The sequence below is a fragment of the Cryptococcus depauperatus genome, chromosome 8 (assembly GCF_001720195.1).
Source record: "Cryptococcus depauperatus CBS 7841 chromosome 8, complete sequence".
NCBI classification, from domain to species: domain Eukaryota; kingdom Fungi; phylum Basidiomycota; class Tremellomycetes; order Tremellales; family Cryptococcaceae; genus Cryptococcus; species Cryptococcus depauperatus.
The window spans coordinates 1,282,138-1,299,950 of record NC_089475.1 but is presented as its reverse complement, the minus strand read 5'-3'; the positions used below and the strand labels follow the sequence as shown (position 1 = coordinate 1,299,950).

General features: G+C 43.3%; 7 protein-coding genes and 1 non-coding gene across 8 annotated transcripts; 5 read left to right on the top strand and 3 right to left on the bottom strand.

The window, feature by feature from the left end:
• Positions 1–128: 128 nt before the first annotated feature.
• Positions 129–1,518, bottom strand: L203_106436 (uncharacterized protein; the record flags this gene model as incomplete). Its single annotated transcript, XM_066215783.1, has 6 exons — positions 129–524; positions 578–762; positions 810–1,020; positions 1,063–1,156; positions 1,205–1,365; positions 1,411–1,518. 6 exons carry the CDS (start codon positions 1,516–1,518, stop codon positions 129–131), a joined length of 1,155 nt encoding a protein of 384 aa, XP_066071880.1.
• An 879-nt stretch (positions 1,519–2,397) lies between these two features.
• On the top strand, positions 2,398–3,767 carry L203_106435 (uncharacterized protein; the record flags this gene model as incomplete). The annotated part of the gene is made up of 5 exons (XM_066215782.1): positions 2,398–2,499; positions 2,549–2,722; positions 2,770–2,943; positions 3,005–3,030; positions 3,125–3,767. 5 exons carry the CDS (start codon positions 2,398–2,400, stop codon positions 3,765–3,767), a joined length of 1,119 nt encoding a protein of 372 aa, XP_066071879.1.
• A 630-nt stretch (positions 3,768–4,397) lies between these two features.
• Positions 4,398–6,145, top strand: L203_106434 (uncharacterized protein; the record flags this gene model as incomplete). Its single annotated transcript, XM_066215781.1, has 11 exons — positions 4,398–4,451; positions 4,503–4,595; positions 4,650–4,704; positions 4,750–4,869; positions 4,918–5,164; positions 5,209–5,266; positions 5,314–5,365; positions 5,413–5,515; positions 5,567–5,577; positions 5,626–5,981; positions 6,032–6,145. The coding sequence occupies 11 exons, from the start codon at positions 4,398–4,400 to the stop codon at positions 6,143–6,145; spliced, it is 1,263 nt and encodes a 420-aa protein (XP_066071878.1).
• A 1,194-nt stretch (positions 6,146–7,339) lies between these two features.
• On the top strand, positions 7,340–9,547 carry L203_106433 (uncharacterized protein; the record flags this gene model as incomplete). The annotated part of the gene is made up of 10 exons (XM_066215780.1): positions 7,340–7,462; positions 7,518–7,576; positions 7,624–7,641; positions 7,691–7,852; positions 7,987–8,162; positions 8,220–8,381; positions 8,431–8,542; positions 8,591–8,740; positions 8,788–9,039; positions 9,088–9,547. The coding sequence occupies 10 exons, from the start codon at positions 7,340–7,342 to the stop codon at positions 9,545–9,547; spliced, it is 1,674 nt and encodes a 557-aa protein (XP_066071877.1).
• Positions 9,548–10,174: 627 nt separating this feature from the next.
• On the top strand, positions 10,175–10,768 carry L203_106432 (uncharacterized protein; the record flags this gene model as incomplete). The annotated part of the gene is made up of 2 exons (XM_066215779.1): positions 10,175–10,312; positions 10,379–10,768. 2 exons carry the CDS (start codon positions 10,175–10,177, stop codon positions 10,766–10,768), a joined length of 528 nt encoding a protein of 175 aa, XP_066071876.1.
• A 388-nt stretch (positions 10,769–11,156) lies between these two features.
• Positions 11,157–11,265, top strand: L203_106431. Its single transcript has one exon. It is a non-coding gene; the product is annotated as a tRNA-Lys (tRNA).
• A 1,105-nt stretch (positions 11,266–12,370) lies between these two features.
• Positions 12,371–15,565, bottom strand: L203_106430 (uncharacterized protein; the record flags this gene model as incomplete). The annotated part of the gene is made up of 4 exons (XM_066215778.1): positions 12,371–12,814; positions 12,873–13,889; positions 13,939–15,021; positions 15,089–15,565. 4 exons carry the CDS (start codon positions 15,563–15,565, stop codon positions 12,371–12,373), a joined length of 3,021 nt encoding a protein of 1,006 aa, XP_066071875.1.
• A 539-nt stretch (positions 15,566–16,104) lies between these two features.
• Positions 16,105–17,358, bottom strand: L203_106429 (uncharacterized protein; the record flags this gene model as incomplete). The annotated part of the gene is made up of 5 exons (XM_066215777.1): positions 16,105–16,389; positions 16,434–16,594; positions 16,644–16,800; positions 16,855–17,184; positions 17,248–17,358. 5 exons carry the CDS (start codon positions 17,356–17,358, stop codon positions 16,105–16,107), a joined length of 1,044 nt encoding a protein of 347 aa, XP_066071874.1.
• Positions 17,359–17,813: the final 455 nt, after the last annotated feature.

Here is a 17,813-nt window from a genome sequence, read left to right as displayed (position 1 = left end):
TAGCTGCAACAGGTTCTTCTCTTCTTTGTAATTGCGAACAGCTGTGTTGTTTGCAAAGGCTTTCAATCAGTTGCATGAAGCATATAGCAAGTATATAAAGATAGATGTTTGATGACCATGCTGGACAATTACGTCCCCGTGTGCTTTAAATTCATCTTGCCTGTAGGATTGACTTCTCTTGGAGCAAGTTCTCTATCATCCATAGACTCACCATGGCGAACAACGCCATTCCAGTCTGTGGAAACTCCATTGATGCCGTTTCCACCCATGTCCCCGTACTGTACATCTCTTGGTCGGAATTCGTTATTATAGCCTGTAAATCCATCTTGGACGTTTGGAGGAAGGACAGATGGATTTTGAGGTTTCGGCGCATACGCGGCTGCTGCAAAATCAACAGGACCGTGATGATTCAGCATCGCCTCGGAACTAAGGCGGTGAGAGGGTCGATTGTGAAGAGGGATGAGCGATTCCTCTTTAGGAATTCGAGGTGAATACGGTTGATGAGGTTGTGTGTGAGATAACGGCTACATGTGCTGCGTCAATTATAGGCTCAAGTCAATTAAGAAACCAGATTTACAGGATAATATTGTCTATAGCACCACCAAGCAGCAAGAACCCCAATGATACCTCCAGCAATGACGTCTGTTGCATGATGTCTGTAATCCATCGTTCGGGAGAGGGAGATAAGTGTCGAGCTTGAAAGAGGTACGAGAAGAAGCCATGATTTCCAGGTGAAGCCTTTGCGGTTATTGATACGCATTTCTAGGATCTTGTCAGAATCTCATTGTGGATAACAGTATAGAACGCACTAGCAGCAAGCCAGAGGATCAGATACCACATCCCACACCATGCAAAACTTGAGTGTCCACTTGGAAAACTTCTGAAGCTTTCTCGTAAAGTTTTATCGTCAGTTGTGGTGCATTCTCTCCAAGAAGTTAAAGAGTGCGGTGGGTTCTGGGTCAAGTTAGTGGGTAGTTTACACCAGTCAAACAGATCAGGTCTCGGCCGACCCGCGGTTATCTGCAGATATCAATCAACTGTCAAAGCCGAGCGCTTACATACCTTGATGATGTCTGTAAAAGTCACTGTCAAACCCAAAGCAAGTACAAGCCCTAAAATCCCGTTGTGTGCATCCCAGAACGACTTTCGTATACATCTTGATGGAGTAAGCATCTGTCATAAGTGGTTACCGCCTGATACACACGCAATTGCAATTATAATCACAGCTGGCACTGCACCGCAGACCACGCCAGCTAGCCATACTGGGACTCTTTCGTGATCAACACTAGGATGAGCTAGGGATGTGTCATTGATGTCAAACACTCGTCTGTATCCGTTTATCTTGTCAAGCAAGTAGAACAGACCCTGACAGGTGTCAGCGTTGGTAGCAGTCGCAGATATATAACTCACCCATAGAAGAATAGTTAGTACCCAGTCGGGAGCATAACTCAAAATAATTCTTTTTCGACGGGAGCTGGCGGGTCGCGTTCTTGTAGCGCCACCATTCTTGTTGAACATTTTCCCTCTAGATTGCACAACGATTTCCTTTGAAAGACAAGGACCAGGTTAGTGAATATTCCAAGATAAATTGTGGATGCAATCAAACAAAAAGAGTTGCAATTGTAGCCGTTGATATTGCCAAGTGATACTGTGCATTAAAGGCTGAAAGGAGCCAAGGAGTTTCAATTTGAGATAATTGAACCCCTCCCAAAATGATTATGTAATGCGCAGTCGTTGTCATTTTCACCTCTTACCATTTCGTGTATCTGAGTGTCTATGTCTATGTTATGTATCACTGACAAGCAAGCTGGAGCTCTGTTCTTCTTTAAACTATGCCGACAGCATCCCAGCTACACAGATCTCTTGACATGAGATATCTACATTGGGGTTTCAGTGTAGGGAGATGGCTAGAAGAGGGACGATGTTGGGTGAGACCATGTGAGTCGTCGAATGAGCCAACCTGCATGCTCGATATATCTATAGATGAGGTCGATAGTTACATGATGAAGAGCATTGAATTTGAAGCTTCATCTTTGGTATTGGATAAGTTCTGGTGAATTGAATAAGTCAGTTCAAGTTGAACATGCAAAATACAAGGGCAATTCATTTCTAAGGGCGAGTTGAACACTGTTCAATTCGTACTAATGAAATCCCCTATTGAGCACAGCCAAAAGTTGCTTCCGTGATTACGTACAATGCTCAATTTGTGAAAATGAATACCCTAGGTAATAAAGAATCCAGGAACACAGCTCGTAACCAATTTTGATTCCGTTCATCTCCAACAGATTGCCTACAATACACCAAGCTCATTTTGAGTTGTCCCGATCTTCTCTTCCCATATTTATATATATATTTATCGTCTTATATCTACTCTTATTCTTCATTTACAACTCCCTTATGCTTCGAGAGATACAGCATATCTCCATTGGAAGCTCCATCCCTCTGACAAACCAGGTTGCGGGGCATGAGGGCGTCTTGTCGGATGCCTCTGGAAGCCTGGTCATCAAGGTATGTCTATCTCGAAGGGGTTTTTAGCTAATACTTGAAGCCTGCTCTTCCTCGAGAAGTCGCATTTTACCAAACATTATCTGTTGCAGAACCTTTGAGTCCAGCTTATGCTCTCAAAAGATTTGTGCCTCGGTCATACGGTACCCTCCGTCTTGAAGGACAACTGGATTCGTCGGGTGGTGTAGACACAAGCGTCAAAGATGCTGTTCCCGAGGTATGTGTTTTGAAGTCTAGGACGTAAGTGACTGAACCCATGTACAGAGTGTGGTATTGGAGAATCTCGCGTACGCTTATACACGTCCAAATGTGATGGATGCCAAGTTGGGGACAGTCCTTTACGGGCCTGATGCTACTCCCGAAAAGAGAGCAAAGATGGACCAGAAAGCTCGCGAGACTACTTCACATGAGACTGGGCTACGATTTGCCGGCTGCCAGGTGAGGCTTTGTGGCTAATTATTATTGTTGACTGTTAGACATGGCACGCTCCAACCCACAGCTACATCTCCACGCCCAACTCCTTTGGTAAGACAATATCTGTCTCTCAGCTTTCGACAGGGATAATTCGCTTCTTTCCTCTGCCTTTCGATACTATACCATCGCTCACAACCCCTTTGAGCCCGCCGCCGACGGCCTCCACAGACTCAGCCTCCGTCGCACAACGCCTTCCTATCATAGCCAAGGCTAGCGCTGATTCTGGGGCCCAAATGGCTATGCTTCCACCTACACCCATCACCCCCGAGATGCAGACAAACGTATACACTAGCCATTCCATCCCCTCGACAACTCTTCTTCGTCTCCTCAACCTTCTTCTCTCCGAGATTGATACCCTGTATGCAGTCATGGAGAAGCTCGAAATGCGATTTGTTGGAGCTAGTCTGCTCATTGTTTACGAAGGAGATGCGGACAGACTCAAAGATGCATTGGAAAGACACGAGAGAAAGCAGGCCCAGACGGCAGACGGGCAAAATGATCCAACAAAACAGCGTTCGGCTTTTTCAAATGACGGATCTGACGTCTCATCCGAAACCGACTCTGACGAGGATTTCGATGAGGACGATATCCTAGACGAAACGAAAGAAAACGCGTCCAGAGCGCAAAAGTGTCCACTGTTGACCGTCAAGCTGATTGATTTCGCCCATACTCACCTGGCAGAAGGAGAAGGGCCAGACGAGGGTATGTTGAAGGGCATGAGAACTTTACGACATCTGATTGAGGGAAGAAAAAGAGAAGTGGAGGCAAGCCTCAGTAACTCAAATTGAGCATCTCCATCGATCCAGGATCTGTCTGAGACAAGCGTCACATCTGTAAATAAGCAGGGCCTTATACACAAGGTGTGTTATCAAAAGATAAGTCAACTGTATAGAAGCCTACATAGAAAAATATTCCTCCTGTGGAGATATAACCCGTCGGCATCGGCTGTGTTCCGCCCAGTCCAATGCCTACCCATAGAGCAGGATAGATGTAAAGATCTATGTGTATTTCTCAAGTAGCGCCGCCACCAACTACTGACCGGATCAGCACTCTCGTCGTGTATACTGGACACAGATATACACAAACTTTCCTAGTAATAGACAGAATGCCGACACTGGTTTCAACCGCCAACACAAACACAAACGCCGGAACACCGATCCGATCAATTAAATTGGCCGACATGTGTACGAATGATTTTTCGAATTTGTGTATCCATTTACATCCTCAGGACTGCCCACTGAGCCAAATCTACAATTGTCCTTGCCAAGGAGCTATGCTGGATATCTCATGATCTGTCATGTCGAAAAGATTCAGGGATATCTTTGCCTTTGAAAGGGCGTGGCCATGGACTGTAGATTATAAGAGATGGTATAGAACGAAGGAAAAGCGGCATTTTGACTTGGACTTGAATTTTCAAAATGGCCACAGCAAACGATAGTAGCATGACTTTGGTATCCATCCTGAGCGCTACAGTAGGTGCTTGTTCAATGTGTTGTAAGAGGTACTGACAATGAGGTGGACAGGCTCTGGGACTGTCCATTCACCATGCCTACAAATACGACAAGTGTAAATGTCTAATTCCCCAGAGGAAAGAGTGGTTTAGAGTGCTCTTGACGGTTGGTGTTGAAATGCCATTGGGAATGACAATGTCGTGCTGACCGTATGGCTAGTGGATGCTCTTGACCTCGAATATATTTCTGTTCTGCTGGGGAGCAGGGTGGTGCTGTAAGTGGTGATACAGAGGCTACGTCCGTTGCTGACCCTTGATAGGGGTGAAGTACAAGTTGAAATGGGTCTATATACCTGGAATTGGAAGTATGCCGTACCCACCCCAGCTGTATACACAAAAGTACCACCACATCAATGTTGTTCTAATGATTGCTTTCAACAGTATGGTTGTATCTACTCCTGGTGGTATGATCTGACGGAGTGGCGTAGTCGCCTTTAGCCTTCAAACGTCTTTGAATGCCGAGGAAGGCTTGTATTGGTATCACCTCATGAAGGCTGTCCAGCAGCCCAAGTTTCCACGCTCGTGGTTCACATCTTCGTTCTTTTATATTTGGATTGTGACCACGGTAGTCTCAACCACGCTTCAGTGTGGAATGGGGTGGATTCGCAAAGGAAAAATCGACTTAGTCCATCAAATGTCTGTGGTGATGTCTGTCGATGGGATTATTGAACTTATGTAAGGCGTCGGGCTGGGCTTTCGGTGCTGATGCCTCCGTATAGTGTAGCAATATGCGCATCAGTAGTCATTTGGAAGTTTCCAACCTTTCTTGCCAACGTGGTAGGTTGACTTACGCTAGTAGAGTCATGTTCTTACCTCTGGTTTAGAACGCCTCGGGAGCAGGGCCAGATGTGAGAGCTCGTCTTCATTTTTTCCATGGCAAGTTATGTCCTATTCTCGGAAAGTCTGGTCTGAAGATCTTGCAGAAGCGAACAAAGTGAGAACCTTTTTCAGAGCGCTCTATGCTGTTTGCATGGTTATTTTGGGTATCGATGGTCTTACCACAAAGAAGAGAATCGCCCATATACCGTGAGTGCATGGGTTTACGCAAAAAAACGGATGCTGACATTTGTTGGGCAGGCTGCTGAATGGTATGTTAACGGCTATCAGCAATTCTTAACATACTGATGAAAACCAAGACCTTATCGCTCAGATAATATTTGGCTCCTTTTTCTTTATGCTACTCATATCAATTGTCCTATACCTTCCAAGGAGCTGGGTACCTGAAAATGTTCGGCAAAAGAATATCATGGTTGCCGGCCAAGCCGCTCAAAGATTCCAGCAAACTCAGACTATTAGTCAACCTGCGCTCATAAATCTTCTTCGAGAAGGAGGGCATTGGCAAGCAGACGACATACCAGAAATGGATCAAGATGAAGACGCTCCTTACAAGTTACAAGACTCTGGTCTGTACGGGTCCAAAGAACCTCTGACGGAACCCATACAAATATGGCAGGATAAGCAGGAAACTCGGGGCCTACGGGTGCTGCCAGCTGTGAGTATGCACATGGATACATGTCTATGGTCCCGTTGACGAGATGATAGCTGGACAGTTTTACTTCTCCATTTGCTGTTCAGATACATGAGCCGCCTATACCAACTGATCTTCGTATAAGGGTGGAGCAAGAAGTTCAATATGATGCAGCAGATCGGGTGTGAGCAACCTTGGGTCAAGGCGACATAACAGGATTATGTTTCGTGATATCTCTCTTTTTTCAAACATCTTTACATATAATCATATCTTTTCATGTAACCATAGTGACTGTATTATACGTTCGAGATTGATACATGGTTGGGCATGAGTCTTTACATTGCTAACATGCGAAATAAAGCTTCTTCCCGATAATCCTAACAATTTGTTTATCTATCACCATGAACATCTACCTCGAACTTGATCATCGATGGTGACATGCCATAGACGGCGCAGACGCTGTTCAGTTTGAAGGCTTTGGTGGTGTACTCGCTTGTGGGATTAGCCTTTTGTTATTGGACCAGGGTTGACGGGGTGACCAGCTTTGGCGAAAAACGAGAAATGACCTTCAAGATTTGTTGGAGTAAATGATCCTTGTGATGGCTATTTGGTATAGGCCTGGTAGACAAATTAGTTTGATGATAATGGTAGACTGGGTCGTCTTGGGGTGAAATTGAGGAAAGTCGTAATGTAAAAGTCGTGAGTCAAACTGCAGTAAAAAGAGGGAAATGTAGTTGATCGACAGGTAGGTAGACCTTTCCTACCCTCAACTAACCTGCTAAGGTATAGAGCGGATGGCAAGCAGCCGTCTTCAAGTATTCTAAGCATTTGTATTTTTGAAGAGACTTTTTTCGTGGGCGTTAAACAATACCTTGCTTCTCAAATCACCTATAACGTTCATTCTTGATGTCCCTCGAGCGTCTGGTATATCTCCATGTCGTAAATGCTGATTGGCATTACAGCGCTACAGCCAGCTTCAATCATGCAAACCACTCAGCAACACACTTTAAATCACTCACAAGTTATTCCATATGGCTCAACTCTTGCCATCTAGCTAGCTTGAGTGTAAATACAAATAGAAAAGAGTTGTTTCTTTTATCTAGACGTTCATTTTCAGAAACTCTTATCATGAATGGATAACGAGTGATGGATAGACGCTTATAATGGATGTATAGGCATACGGATAACTTGGCACGCCTAATTAGATAGATTCGTAGTTTAACCCCATTAGAAATTTTCGTTACTTTTCTTATTCTTTTTCTTATCCTATCTACACAAACCGTGTCAAATCCTTGACAAGACCAGGTTTGCACACAAACAATCACTCACAACTCTTTTTCTTTTCTTTTTTTTCTTTCGCTTATATACCATCCAACTTGAAAATGAGAATATCAAGCATAGTGCTGGCAGGACTTCAACTGCTTGGAATGGTAGTAGCTTTACCTAAAGTCACCAGGACAGGCAAGTATCTATACAACGAGTCTGGCGATCGTTTCTTCATCAAAGTGGGTTTGCTCAAGCCAAAGTTCTTATGAGATGGTACTTATTGGGAGTGAACAGGGTGTTGCCTATCAGCCTCAAGGTGAAATGGGGATGAGCTCTGAGTCCAACGCGGCAAAGTATGTTGTCTTGCTCTACTTTGTTACCAATCTTACTTGTTTTCTAGTGGTGGTTTTCCTGAACCGTATGTTTGTCCAATGATGAGTAGCTGGATCCTTCTCATCTATATGCAGATCAACTTTTCATGATCCTCTATCATCCCCTCAAAACTGCACGAGAGATCTTCCGTTTTTGAAGCAATTGGGTGTCAATACCTTGAGGGTGTATAGCGTCAACTCAAGTTTGAATCACGACGAATGTATGAAGGCTCTGAGTAATGCTGGAATCTACGTGTTGTGAGTCTGCCGTTTTAACTGGTGGTCATTAAAAGCTGGGTGTTTTGCGGCGACGCGTGTACTTTTATGCTTTAGAGCAAGGCGAAATTGCAAAGGTTTCGAGAAAGGAGTGTGTTTAACAAAATGTCACGCAGGCTCGATCTCTCTCTTCCACTCAACGGATCCATTGACCGATCTAGTCCGTCATGGTCGACCAATCTCCTTGATCAGTACATTGCCACCATCAACGCTTTTAAGGGATATGATAACATCTTGGGCTTCAATGTGGGCAATGAAGTTATTAATCTTGCGACAAACACAAATGCTGCCCGTGAGTCGCCATTCATTTTTCTCGGGTCTTGCAAAGATGGAGCTGATTGATATGTAGCTTACGTTAAAGCCGCTGCCAGAGATATCAAGGCTTACCTCAAATCTATCGGATCTTCAGCACTAGTCGGATATGCGGCTGTCGACGGGGAAGCCGACTTTAGAAACTCTCTAGCAAAGTATATGACGTGTGGAGGTGACGACGTTGCTGTCGATATCTATGGTGAATGACAAATGTGCTAAGTAAAGGCCGCAAATACTAATGAATGTAGGTCTCAACAATTATGAGTGGTGTGGCAACGAAAATATCAATTCCTCCAATTGGAATGGAATAACTGAAGGTTTCAAGGACATCCCCGTGGCTGCTTATATGTCTGAGTATGGGTATGTCAGAGATTTTAAAGACCCTCTGACTTGACTGACGGTTGATAGATGTATCACAAATCCCCCTCGATTGTGGACTGAGGTGACGGCCCTTTTTGCTTCCCCAGTTGTTGATGTCTTTAGCGGTGGTGTTGCCTTTTCTTACTTTCCTACCTCTGATGGTTACGGAATGGTCTCTATCTCTGATGACGGCAAAACGTATGTTCAATCAAATTTCCTTTGATATTTGTCTTACACAAGCGTAGCATTACAACTTCTGATGACTTTCGCCGCCTTTCGTCTCAATACAACTCCACTTCTCCTCCTAACTCACCTGCCAAATCATCCTCCACTGCCAAGACTGATTGTCCTGCTGAAAATGCTTCGTTGCTTGCCAGCTCAAACCTACCTCCAACTCCAAACGAGGCGGTCTGCAACTGTCTGAATGATAAAAGCTTTAGTTGCAAGGTCAAAGAGGCTGCTGCAAACTCACCAGCTATTCTCGGTTCTTTGCTTGAGCAAGTCGTCTTTTTTACCCGCAATCTTTTTTGCTAATACGCACATAGCTATGGCTGTTCTCTTCTTGGATCAACCAAATCCTCTGCTTCTTGTAATTCTATTGGAGGCAATGGCACTTCCGGTACCTATGGCGAACTTTCTTATTGCTCTCCTGCCATCAAACTCTCCTATGTCTTCTCCGTCTACTATCAGCTCAACCCTGTTGATACAAGCTGTGATTTTGGTGGCAATGCTACTCTAAGCCAGAATAGACCAAATACTCCTCAAGATGCTAATGCTGCTGGTCAGTCTTGCTTGGCCGCTAAGCCAAGTGGGGGAGTGTTTACTCCCACAGCTCCTGGCGCTGCTGCTTCTACTGGATCAGGTACTAGTCCGGCTACGTCGGGCGCCACTTCGGGTGGTTCTTCTTCACATTCCGCAGCAATTGAGAGATGGCTTATCAATGGATTCTTGATGGGAATCATGGGCGCAATGGCTTTGATAGCAGGTGGAAGCATACTGGTCTAAGTATTCCGTGGCCTCTTATTCCTTTATCGAGCTTTGAACTTGGACTTTGAAATGGACTTTGAGAATGGACTTTGAGAATGGACTTTGACACACCTGCTTATGCTCTTACTTGTTAATAACAAAGGTGAGAATAACCTAAATGAAGATGGGCTGCGAATTGAAGCAGTTTAATGATCGTTAACGATTACATTATATATATAGCATTATATATGGATGCACTAATCTCATGATACATTTTTTGCATTGTATTCTTTCCTCGCGACTTGGCGCCTGACAAATGCGCATTAGGCAGTAGTTGGTCAACTAGATTCGCTGAGGTATACGTCAATCCAAAAATGTAATCAAATCCAAAGGCAGGCCATAAAGCTGTTCCATCGAGAAATGCTTCAAGGTCATAGATGTGCGGATGATTTGGAAACAAGGTTACTGTATCCGCTTATAACGGTGTTTTGTTTCTTCTTAAACAAAAAGTATTTAAAAGTGGACATCCACTGACTTATCCGACAAGATGAGCGTATCCATATCTTCTTGTTTCCGCTCCTCGCCACATGAGATAAGTATATGTACCTACGACAGACAATGAAAGACATTTAATTGTTCTACCCAGAATCAACCACAACTAGGTATATGATGTCCGACATTCTCAATTCATCAGCTTGTATCATGATAAGTGATCTTCAGTATCAGGCAAAAGTACTGAATGATATTGAGGAAGTAGAAGAGGAAGGCGAGGTTTTGTCAACCACTCAAGATAACTCACCCACTGTAAGTCAAAGCCCATCCTGTTTTGCTTGAGAGTCTCAAGGAAGCTCATTCGCATCGTCTCGACAGCACTCTGAGGAAGAGATCAAAGACGAAACTTTGATTGCTGCCGTCTCCGCTGACCCATCCCATTGCACGACGGCAACGTCGTCAATTGAAAATGATCTGGAGAAAAGAGCTGTATCACTTTCCAATACACACTCATCCTCAAGCTCTTGTGTGGTTGTAGATGATGACTTTTCGGATTTTGCCAAGTCTATTCGCGCCCAGCAAACTCTCTTATATCGAGCCAGCTTAGTTCCTCCTCGACATGAAACGCACGACCAGAATCAAAGAAAGAGCTTGCGAAGGAGGAGGATGTTGCAAATAGGTGCTGTAGTACTGATGACTGGTGTCGCTACAGGTTTTGGTGTAGGGATTTGGGCTATAAACAAAGATCAGAAAGCGAATGCTTACTGAGACCCGAGTTGGTATTTTGGGGTTATAATGGTCGTATGAAAAGAATCCCCATTCGGAACATAGAATCAAGGCTATGTTGATTAATGTTAATATTTAGTATCCTGATATAAATTATACTGTAAGAGATTTTATTGACTGATGGCAGGCTTGACAAGATACGTTGGTGGTTGTGGACAGGTTAAGGCTTTGAAGATACAGATCTGATAATACGTTGACGGCGGTTCATGTTGTCACTTCTAGGGCAGTTTGCCGTAATGAAGCTGTAAAAGATAATTAGATAGTGATTTTGAATGAAAAACGAGAGATGAAAACTGAGAAGGATCAATATCTATTAAGATAAATTCAATCTATTCAGTCTATGTATAAGCCACTTCAGAAATTACTGTAAGCCCCCGTGGCGCAATCGGTAGCGCGCACGACTCTTAAGTCTGCATGAACCGGTTACGGGCCATAAGTTGACAATCGTGCGGTTGCGGGTTCGAGCCCCGCCGGAGGCTAGCTTTTTAATTTTCATTATCACATCATTCCTGTAGTGACTACGAGCAAACTAATTTCCACAATTAAAAATGAAGTGGTATAGATTCTTTTTGTTCCCGGCCAAAAGTAATAGCCTCTATGTCTTTCCATAATCATTACAGCTTGCTCTGAATCTCCAAGTGTTTAGTCAAAGCTCTGAAGTGGCGCGCGAAAGCCGAAAGTTGAAGGTGAATCTTGACAGGTTTATAGGTAAAGATAGAATAGCAAGGCTGCCATTTCTATAGCGCTTAGTAATAAGCTCTTTGCACAGATGGACTGTATCTTGCTTTTGTTGTATTATTAAAATATTTAAAGTAAAAGTCATGGCAGGAAAAGCAAAATGCAAAATTGTTCTCATTGTCGACTATCAGCGATGGGCTGGATATTGGGACTGGAGGCAGTGTCATGAATAATACCAATAAATAGTAATGCAACTCCGATTGCATTATTGTGACCTTTCGGTACAGAGTGTGGATTTTAATTATTGGTAATATTTATGACATTTTGGTGTCTGGCTCCATCATGGTACGTGTTTCCAATGCTGAGTAGCATTGAGGATTTATTGTATATAAATTTCGCCTGTGGATAAAGAGACTGAAAAATAGCTACACTCTGATCTCCATCGTATTTGTCAGGACTTGTATAGATTCTCGGGGTTTAACTGATGGCCTTGGGACGAGAGTAACTTGGTAGGATGTGTCTAGCTAGCATAGACGAAGACAGCTATTAGATTCATTCTCTAGGGAGCTATGAACATGAAGTGCTTCTTTATATTTCCTCAGGTTCTACAACCGTCGGTCAGGTCCCAGTTGAACCAACTACATCATGTCTGAGGCATACTCAATATCCTGTGCTCGACTTTCCTTTGCCTACCATGGTCCTGACAGTATCTTCATGTAAAGAGTTATGAATCATTGTGCATACAATCACAGGACCATTAAGAGGTAGGCAGAGTATGGTTACAGAAAAGACAATCTTACAGTATTACTTTCCTGTAGCATCCTATACAAGATGAAATAATAGTGGGCCAGAATCCCTCATGAAGCTCTTTGTAAAAGTAAATATTGTTTCAAGTCGGTCGTGGCGCTACCCAATTATGCACCCTATCGACCCATTATCATAAGTTCGACTTTTGTGCCTTATCATTGTTTCAAATCCTTGCACTTTATTTCTTTTGGGATTTTGCTTCGTCTCAAAATTTTCTCCCTCGCTCTTGGATTCTTTTTGGGTAAAATAAAGCCTTTCAGCTTCATTCCTCATCTCTTTCCATCCTTTGGGTACAACCACCCTTCTCCAACTCCAAAAAGTTTTCAAAACAATTTTCATTCCTTGATCAGGCGCTAGCTCGGTATCCTTGTCGTAACCAAAAGGGACTGATTCCCAACCACGCCAACCTGCTCGAGCTCGTGTGGATGGCGAAATGAGCGAATATGCTGAAGAAGTGATTGCCCTGCAATCAATGAGAGAAAGATGGATGGAAGAAGGGCGGCTCAGGAATTCGAGCATAACCTTATTGTCTGCTCTTGTATTCTGCATAGCCATCAACAATACAGAAATTCTCAAGGGAAAGTATGTCAAAATGACTCACATCAATCTCAAGAATCTCCAACTTTTTGCACCCTTTGATCAGTCCGATCACTGCTTCAGGCGAAATTTGAGCATATCCAATTTTGAGCTCCTTCAAGTCACACCCTGTCACGTCCGTCTCCTCCAGTCCAGGAGTGAGAGCTCGCAAAACCGAGTCTGTCACTCCTGAATTGCCTGCCATATCCTCCAAGTCAAGTCTCATCATTTTTGGCATTGTTTTGAGCATTTTCGACAACGCATACCCGTTATCATCATCATTAGAGTCGAAATACGCAGGTAAATCCGCCATTTCCAAGTGGGTGATATTGGGAAGCCTGTTGGAGAGGTAACTAAAAATGTTGGGAGTAAAATTCGTCGACGAAAGGTTTAAACGTTTAAGAGGATAGGTTATACGTCTGGAACCAAGATAATCTGTAAAGAGTACAATTGTTTTGTCTTCAAGATCGGTGCAGCCCTGAATGTCAAGTCGCTCAAGATTGACTAGATTTTCCGCAATTGTCGTCAGTAAGTTGTTGTCTCTGCCTGACAGATAGCCAGCTCTAAGGCTGACCAGTCTGGCTGCTTTTTGATGATCAAGTCTGCTGACAAAGGAGGATATATCGCTCGTTGACGTATTAGGACAGCTTGTCACGTCTAATTCCTTCAGTTGAGAGGTATATTCAGCAATACTCGAAAGTACTGAAGAATCGACGTGATGTAAGGCTTTCAAATTGATTGACAGCACATTTGGGGCATGGAATATCAAGTTAGACAAATCTTCTGAGGAAAGAACTTTACATCCCCGCAAATCAAGAACCTGTAAGCTTGAAAAAGTCTTGCTGCCTTGGGCAAGTGCACCAAACAATACTTGTCCATCAATTCTGTCCATTCCTCTGCACGATAGTTCCAAAATAAATCGTGCTGAATGGTTGATGATGCGAGAAAGGGTAGATGGATGCAGGGTATACGCGATAGGGGCCAAATGCATAATTGACCATAGTTGTCCATCAAAACAGAGTCGCTCCCAATCTTTTGAGATCTGACTATTGTCAACACTTAACAATTAGTAAGGAGTAAGAGGAACTCACGCTGCTCAAACGTATCAGTTCTTTTCTTCCTATATTTGTTCCGTCGAGTCTTCCCTCAGTGCTTTTATAGCTTTTGACAAGTTCTTTCATCACCATAATCTGCAGTTCCTTAGGCAATGTCTCATAAGAGCTTTCATGTTTGATTTTCTGCAACTCTTCTGCTGCGTGCGTTGTTGAGTTGTTAAGCGGGGAGTCAAAAGAGGCCCTAGTAAAAAGAAGGGAGTTGGGATTGAAGGAGTCACTCGCCGATGAAGAAGGACAGGACAAGATTGGTGTGTAAGACTCTGAACATAATTGAGATTCGTCAAATGAAGAGAGAGGAGCGAAAATGTGATCATTGTTTGATGAAAGGGGAGACGGGGGTGCAGTATCTGAAATGAGAGGAATGGCGGCTCGACCTTTTCCTTTTCGATCGACTTCTCTGCCTTCATTTCTCACGGGAACTGATGGTGAGCTATACTCAAAGTCTTGTATAGTAACAGATCCTCCAACATCAGGCATGCTAATATTAGGAGGCGGCATCGTCCAACTACGACGATATGGGCATAATTTGTCTTTTGATGCTACGTTCACAGCTTGCCAATTCTCTGCTTCTTTTGTAGACGCCTTTGAATATGACAGAGACGCAACACTCTGTGCTCTTGACCTTGAAAGCGACATAACAGACTTGAACTTTTCGTAGCGAGAATGGGAAGAACGCGAACTGCTAGTGATAGAGGGCGTATTGGATCCAGAAGTAGAGGACCGATGGGAAGAAAGGGAAAAAACTTTGGAAGAGGATTTTAGTTGAGGTGTAATCTTGGAAAGCAAAGAGTTATTGAGCCAGGAAGAGCGCTGGATTGGTCGGGGCCTACAGACGTTGCTAGTTTGACTTGTCTTTTCGATCGGCTCGGTTGAGAAGAGACGATGAGAACCCAGAATACTGTCATGACTTGCAGAATTGTTTGGAAGCCCTGCTTCCTGTAAGATATCTGAGTCGTTACGAGGTTGATAAGTACTCGAAAGTCGATTTAAATTCCAATCGGATCCCGTTTCTACATGATCATTAGGACTTTGAGAGCGAACATTATAATTGATAGTATTCTGTAGGTGTCGAGTAAGGTGTTAGTAACTGGTTCGGTTGTTGTATATCTATTTCAAGCTTCCTCACCTGGCAAGAGAAGTAATCTTGTTGTTGTTTAGATTCTGGGCCCTCACAGAGCAATACTCCGCTCACGACTCGAGTCCTAGAGAAATCTGTTATAGACTGAGAAGTTGCTTTCGGCATGTTACTCAGACTCGTTCGTGGCGCCTCGCTCATATTTTTCTCCAACCTCTCAAGATCCCTATCTCCCACTTCATCTTGAGGATGAGCAGAAAGCCTATCGCTGGTGTACTTGGTCGATCTGAATCCATCAGGAGATTCGAGTAGTTCTTGTTCTCTTCTGATAATCGATTCTTTAGGGCCATCGAAAGAAATCCCCCTCATAAAAGATGGCGTCAAGGGCGTGTCGAGTACAGATGAACCAGGTGTCGATGAAATGCTCAGCATTGTGTCTGAACGATGTCGACTCAATCTGGGAGTTGAGAACGAAGGAAGGTTGGAAGAGGAGTGAGAATAACTCATGAATGAGGCATATAAAGTCATGTTGTCTAGTAGTTTCTCTGTCGCAATGTAGTCAAGAGGCTTTCGAGGCGTCTCTTCCAGAGAGGTATGACAGTGCTTTACTGGTGATTCGTTAATGTTCGAAGTGTATACAGAAATCTAATGATACAAAGTTCAGCCTAGCCACGAGGATATGATGAGAATGCTGAGGGAAAAAAACTTGTTGTAGAATATATGATGCGAATAATACAAAAAGATACAACTTGATGACTACCTCTTAACTGGCTATCAAGCCATGATTAGGAGATAAGATGAAGTTAATAAAAATCCATTGAAAGTGACATGTGTGCGAATAGATAAGGATCGGCGGTGACCGCCATGAGATCGGGACACCCCAATTGTATTTCTGTGAACTGAGTTCAAATTGGTAGTCATGCGGGTACATTTCAATGTTGTTAATAGCAAGTTGTTGATATATGTATTGAGTTGTTGTAGTTGATAAGAAACAATATGACGCGGGAACCAAGCTAGTACAACATGTTATTGAGCTTGAGATATAGTTATGTCATTCTCCGACCATCTTATTCTGTGGGACTGCCCATTCCTATTTGCGCCCGCAACTCTGCTTCTCCCTGCCATTCTTGCTTTTCCCATTCATCCCAAGCTTGTTTATTGTCAAGCCATCTTTCTTGGACATCTCTTACATCGCCCCCTGCTCTACCTGTGAGCTTCGCAGTAGACATGGCGCTACCAAAAAGCGCTTCAGAGTTGGCGGCACTCGTACCATCCGAGACACCAGAGGGAATAAAGATGTAACCTGTCATTTTGTCTACCGTTCGGATGATGTTGAGCATTGATTCTTTGTCCTATGTCATAGATCAGCCCAGAATGGTTGGTACATGTAGCACACCTCCACCGCAAGGGTTTGAAATCCAACCAGCGAAAACCCTTCTATAAGTTCTACCAAAGCCTTATTAAGCTTGCTGTATTTTGCTGTACGTGCATCAGAATTTAGGCTACTCAATAAACATGACAGGTCTTGAACCTCTGTATAGTAGCTAAGGTCGAATGCTTCTTTGGAGCATCAGCATACTCCTAAGCACAGAAAGATAGGACTTGCGTAGTTCTCCATATAGTGAAAGCAAGTCTATCTTGCTCAATACATTGAGGTGTGGCATTTCCATCTGTAACATTGCTCGAAGAGCCAATAAAACAACCGAGATGAACTTTGAGGCATCCGTTATATAATGGCTATCACTCAAATGGACTGCTGCTAGCTGATGCATCATCAGCCTCCTGCTGAGAATTAGATTAAGCACATTTGGACTTACCCGGTAATCCATCTTTACCAATCTCTCTGTTACATTCTTCAGACTATTATGGTTTGTCCAAATTTCTGCTTGTCCTGGCGTGTCAAGTACCACATAACCATTTCCTTCTTTACCCAAGACTTGGTCCAAACGTTGAATTAACCAGTCAAAATTAGCCTCAAGGTATTCTATACAATAGAGCATTGCTCCATTAGGCCCGAGCTGGTATTCCTCCATCACGGACTCAAGAGTGATAAGTTCAGTAATGTTGATAGAACAAGGATAAGGAGGTTCAGGAACTGCTGGATCAAGATTGACAATATGAACTGATCTTCCAATTGCTGTCAGAAACTAGGTCTATAGTCAATACGGTTTTGCATAGCTCGTTTTCAACATGCAAATAGATTGACTTGCCTGGTGTAATCCATGGCAGTAGGTGGATTTTCCAGCTCCTGGCGGCCCTGTTACAAGCTGCCCGAATGCAGTGGAATGAAAATCTGGAGGTTCCAATCCAGCATCGTTCATTTTGTTTTGTGAATTTAAATGAAAAAGTTACTTGCGTAGAGATGTTGCAACTGTCGTGATATTACAGAAATATAAAAAAAGTGAAGATAAACATTGATTACGTAATTATGAATCGAGTGAGCAATGAAACATTTATTGGAGAGAAAAGTAACATTAACTTTTTCAATCTTGCTCTACTATAACTCTGCCCCTACAAAAATATCCATTGGTCATCGAAATTAACTCTATATTAAATATACCTATATAAATATATGCGCTCTTAATGTCTTTTTTGCCAGTATTCCTAGAAATTGTGCGGAGATGCCTCCCCCATACCTATTTCCTCTAAACTCTGTGGTTCCTATACACACGCTTCAACGCTTGAACTTGTTTATTACTAGGCGTGCTTGTGTGCTTGATGTTAGTATTCCCTTTCTGAATGGGTAGCTATCCTGTATGATGGTTGAGGTGAAACT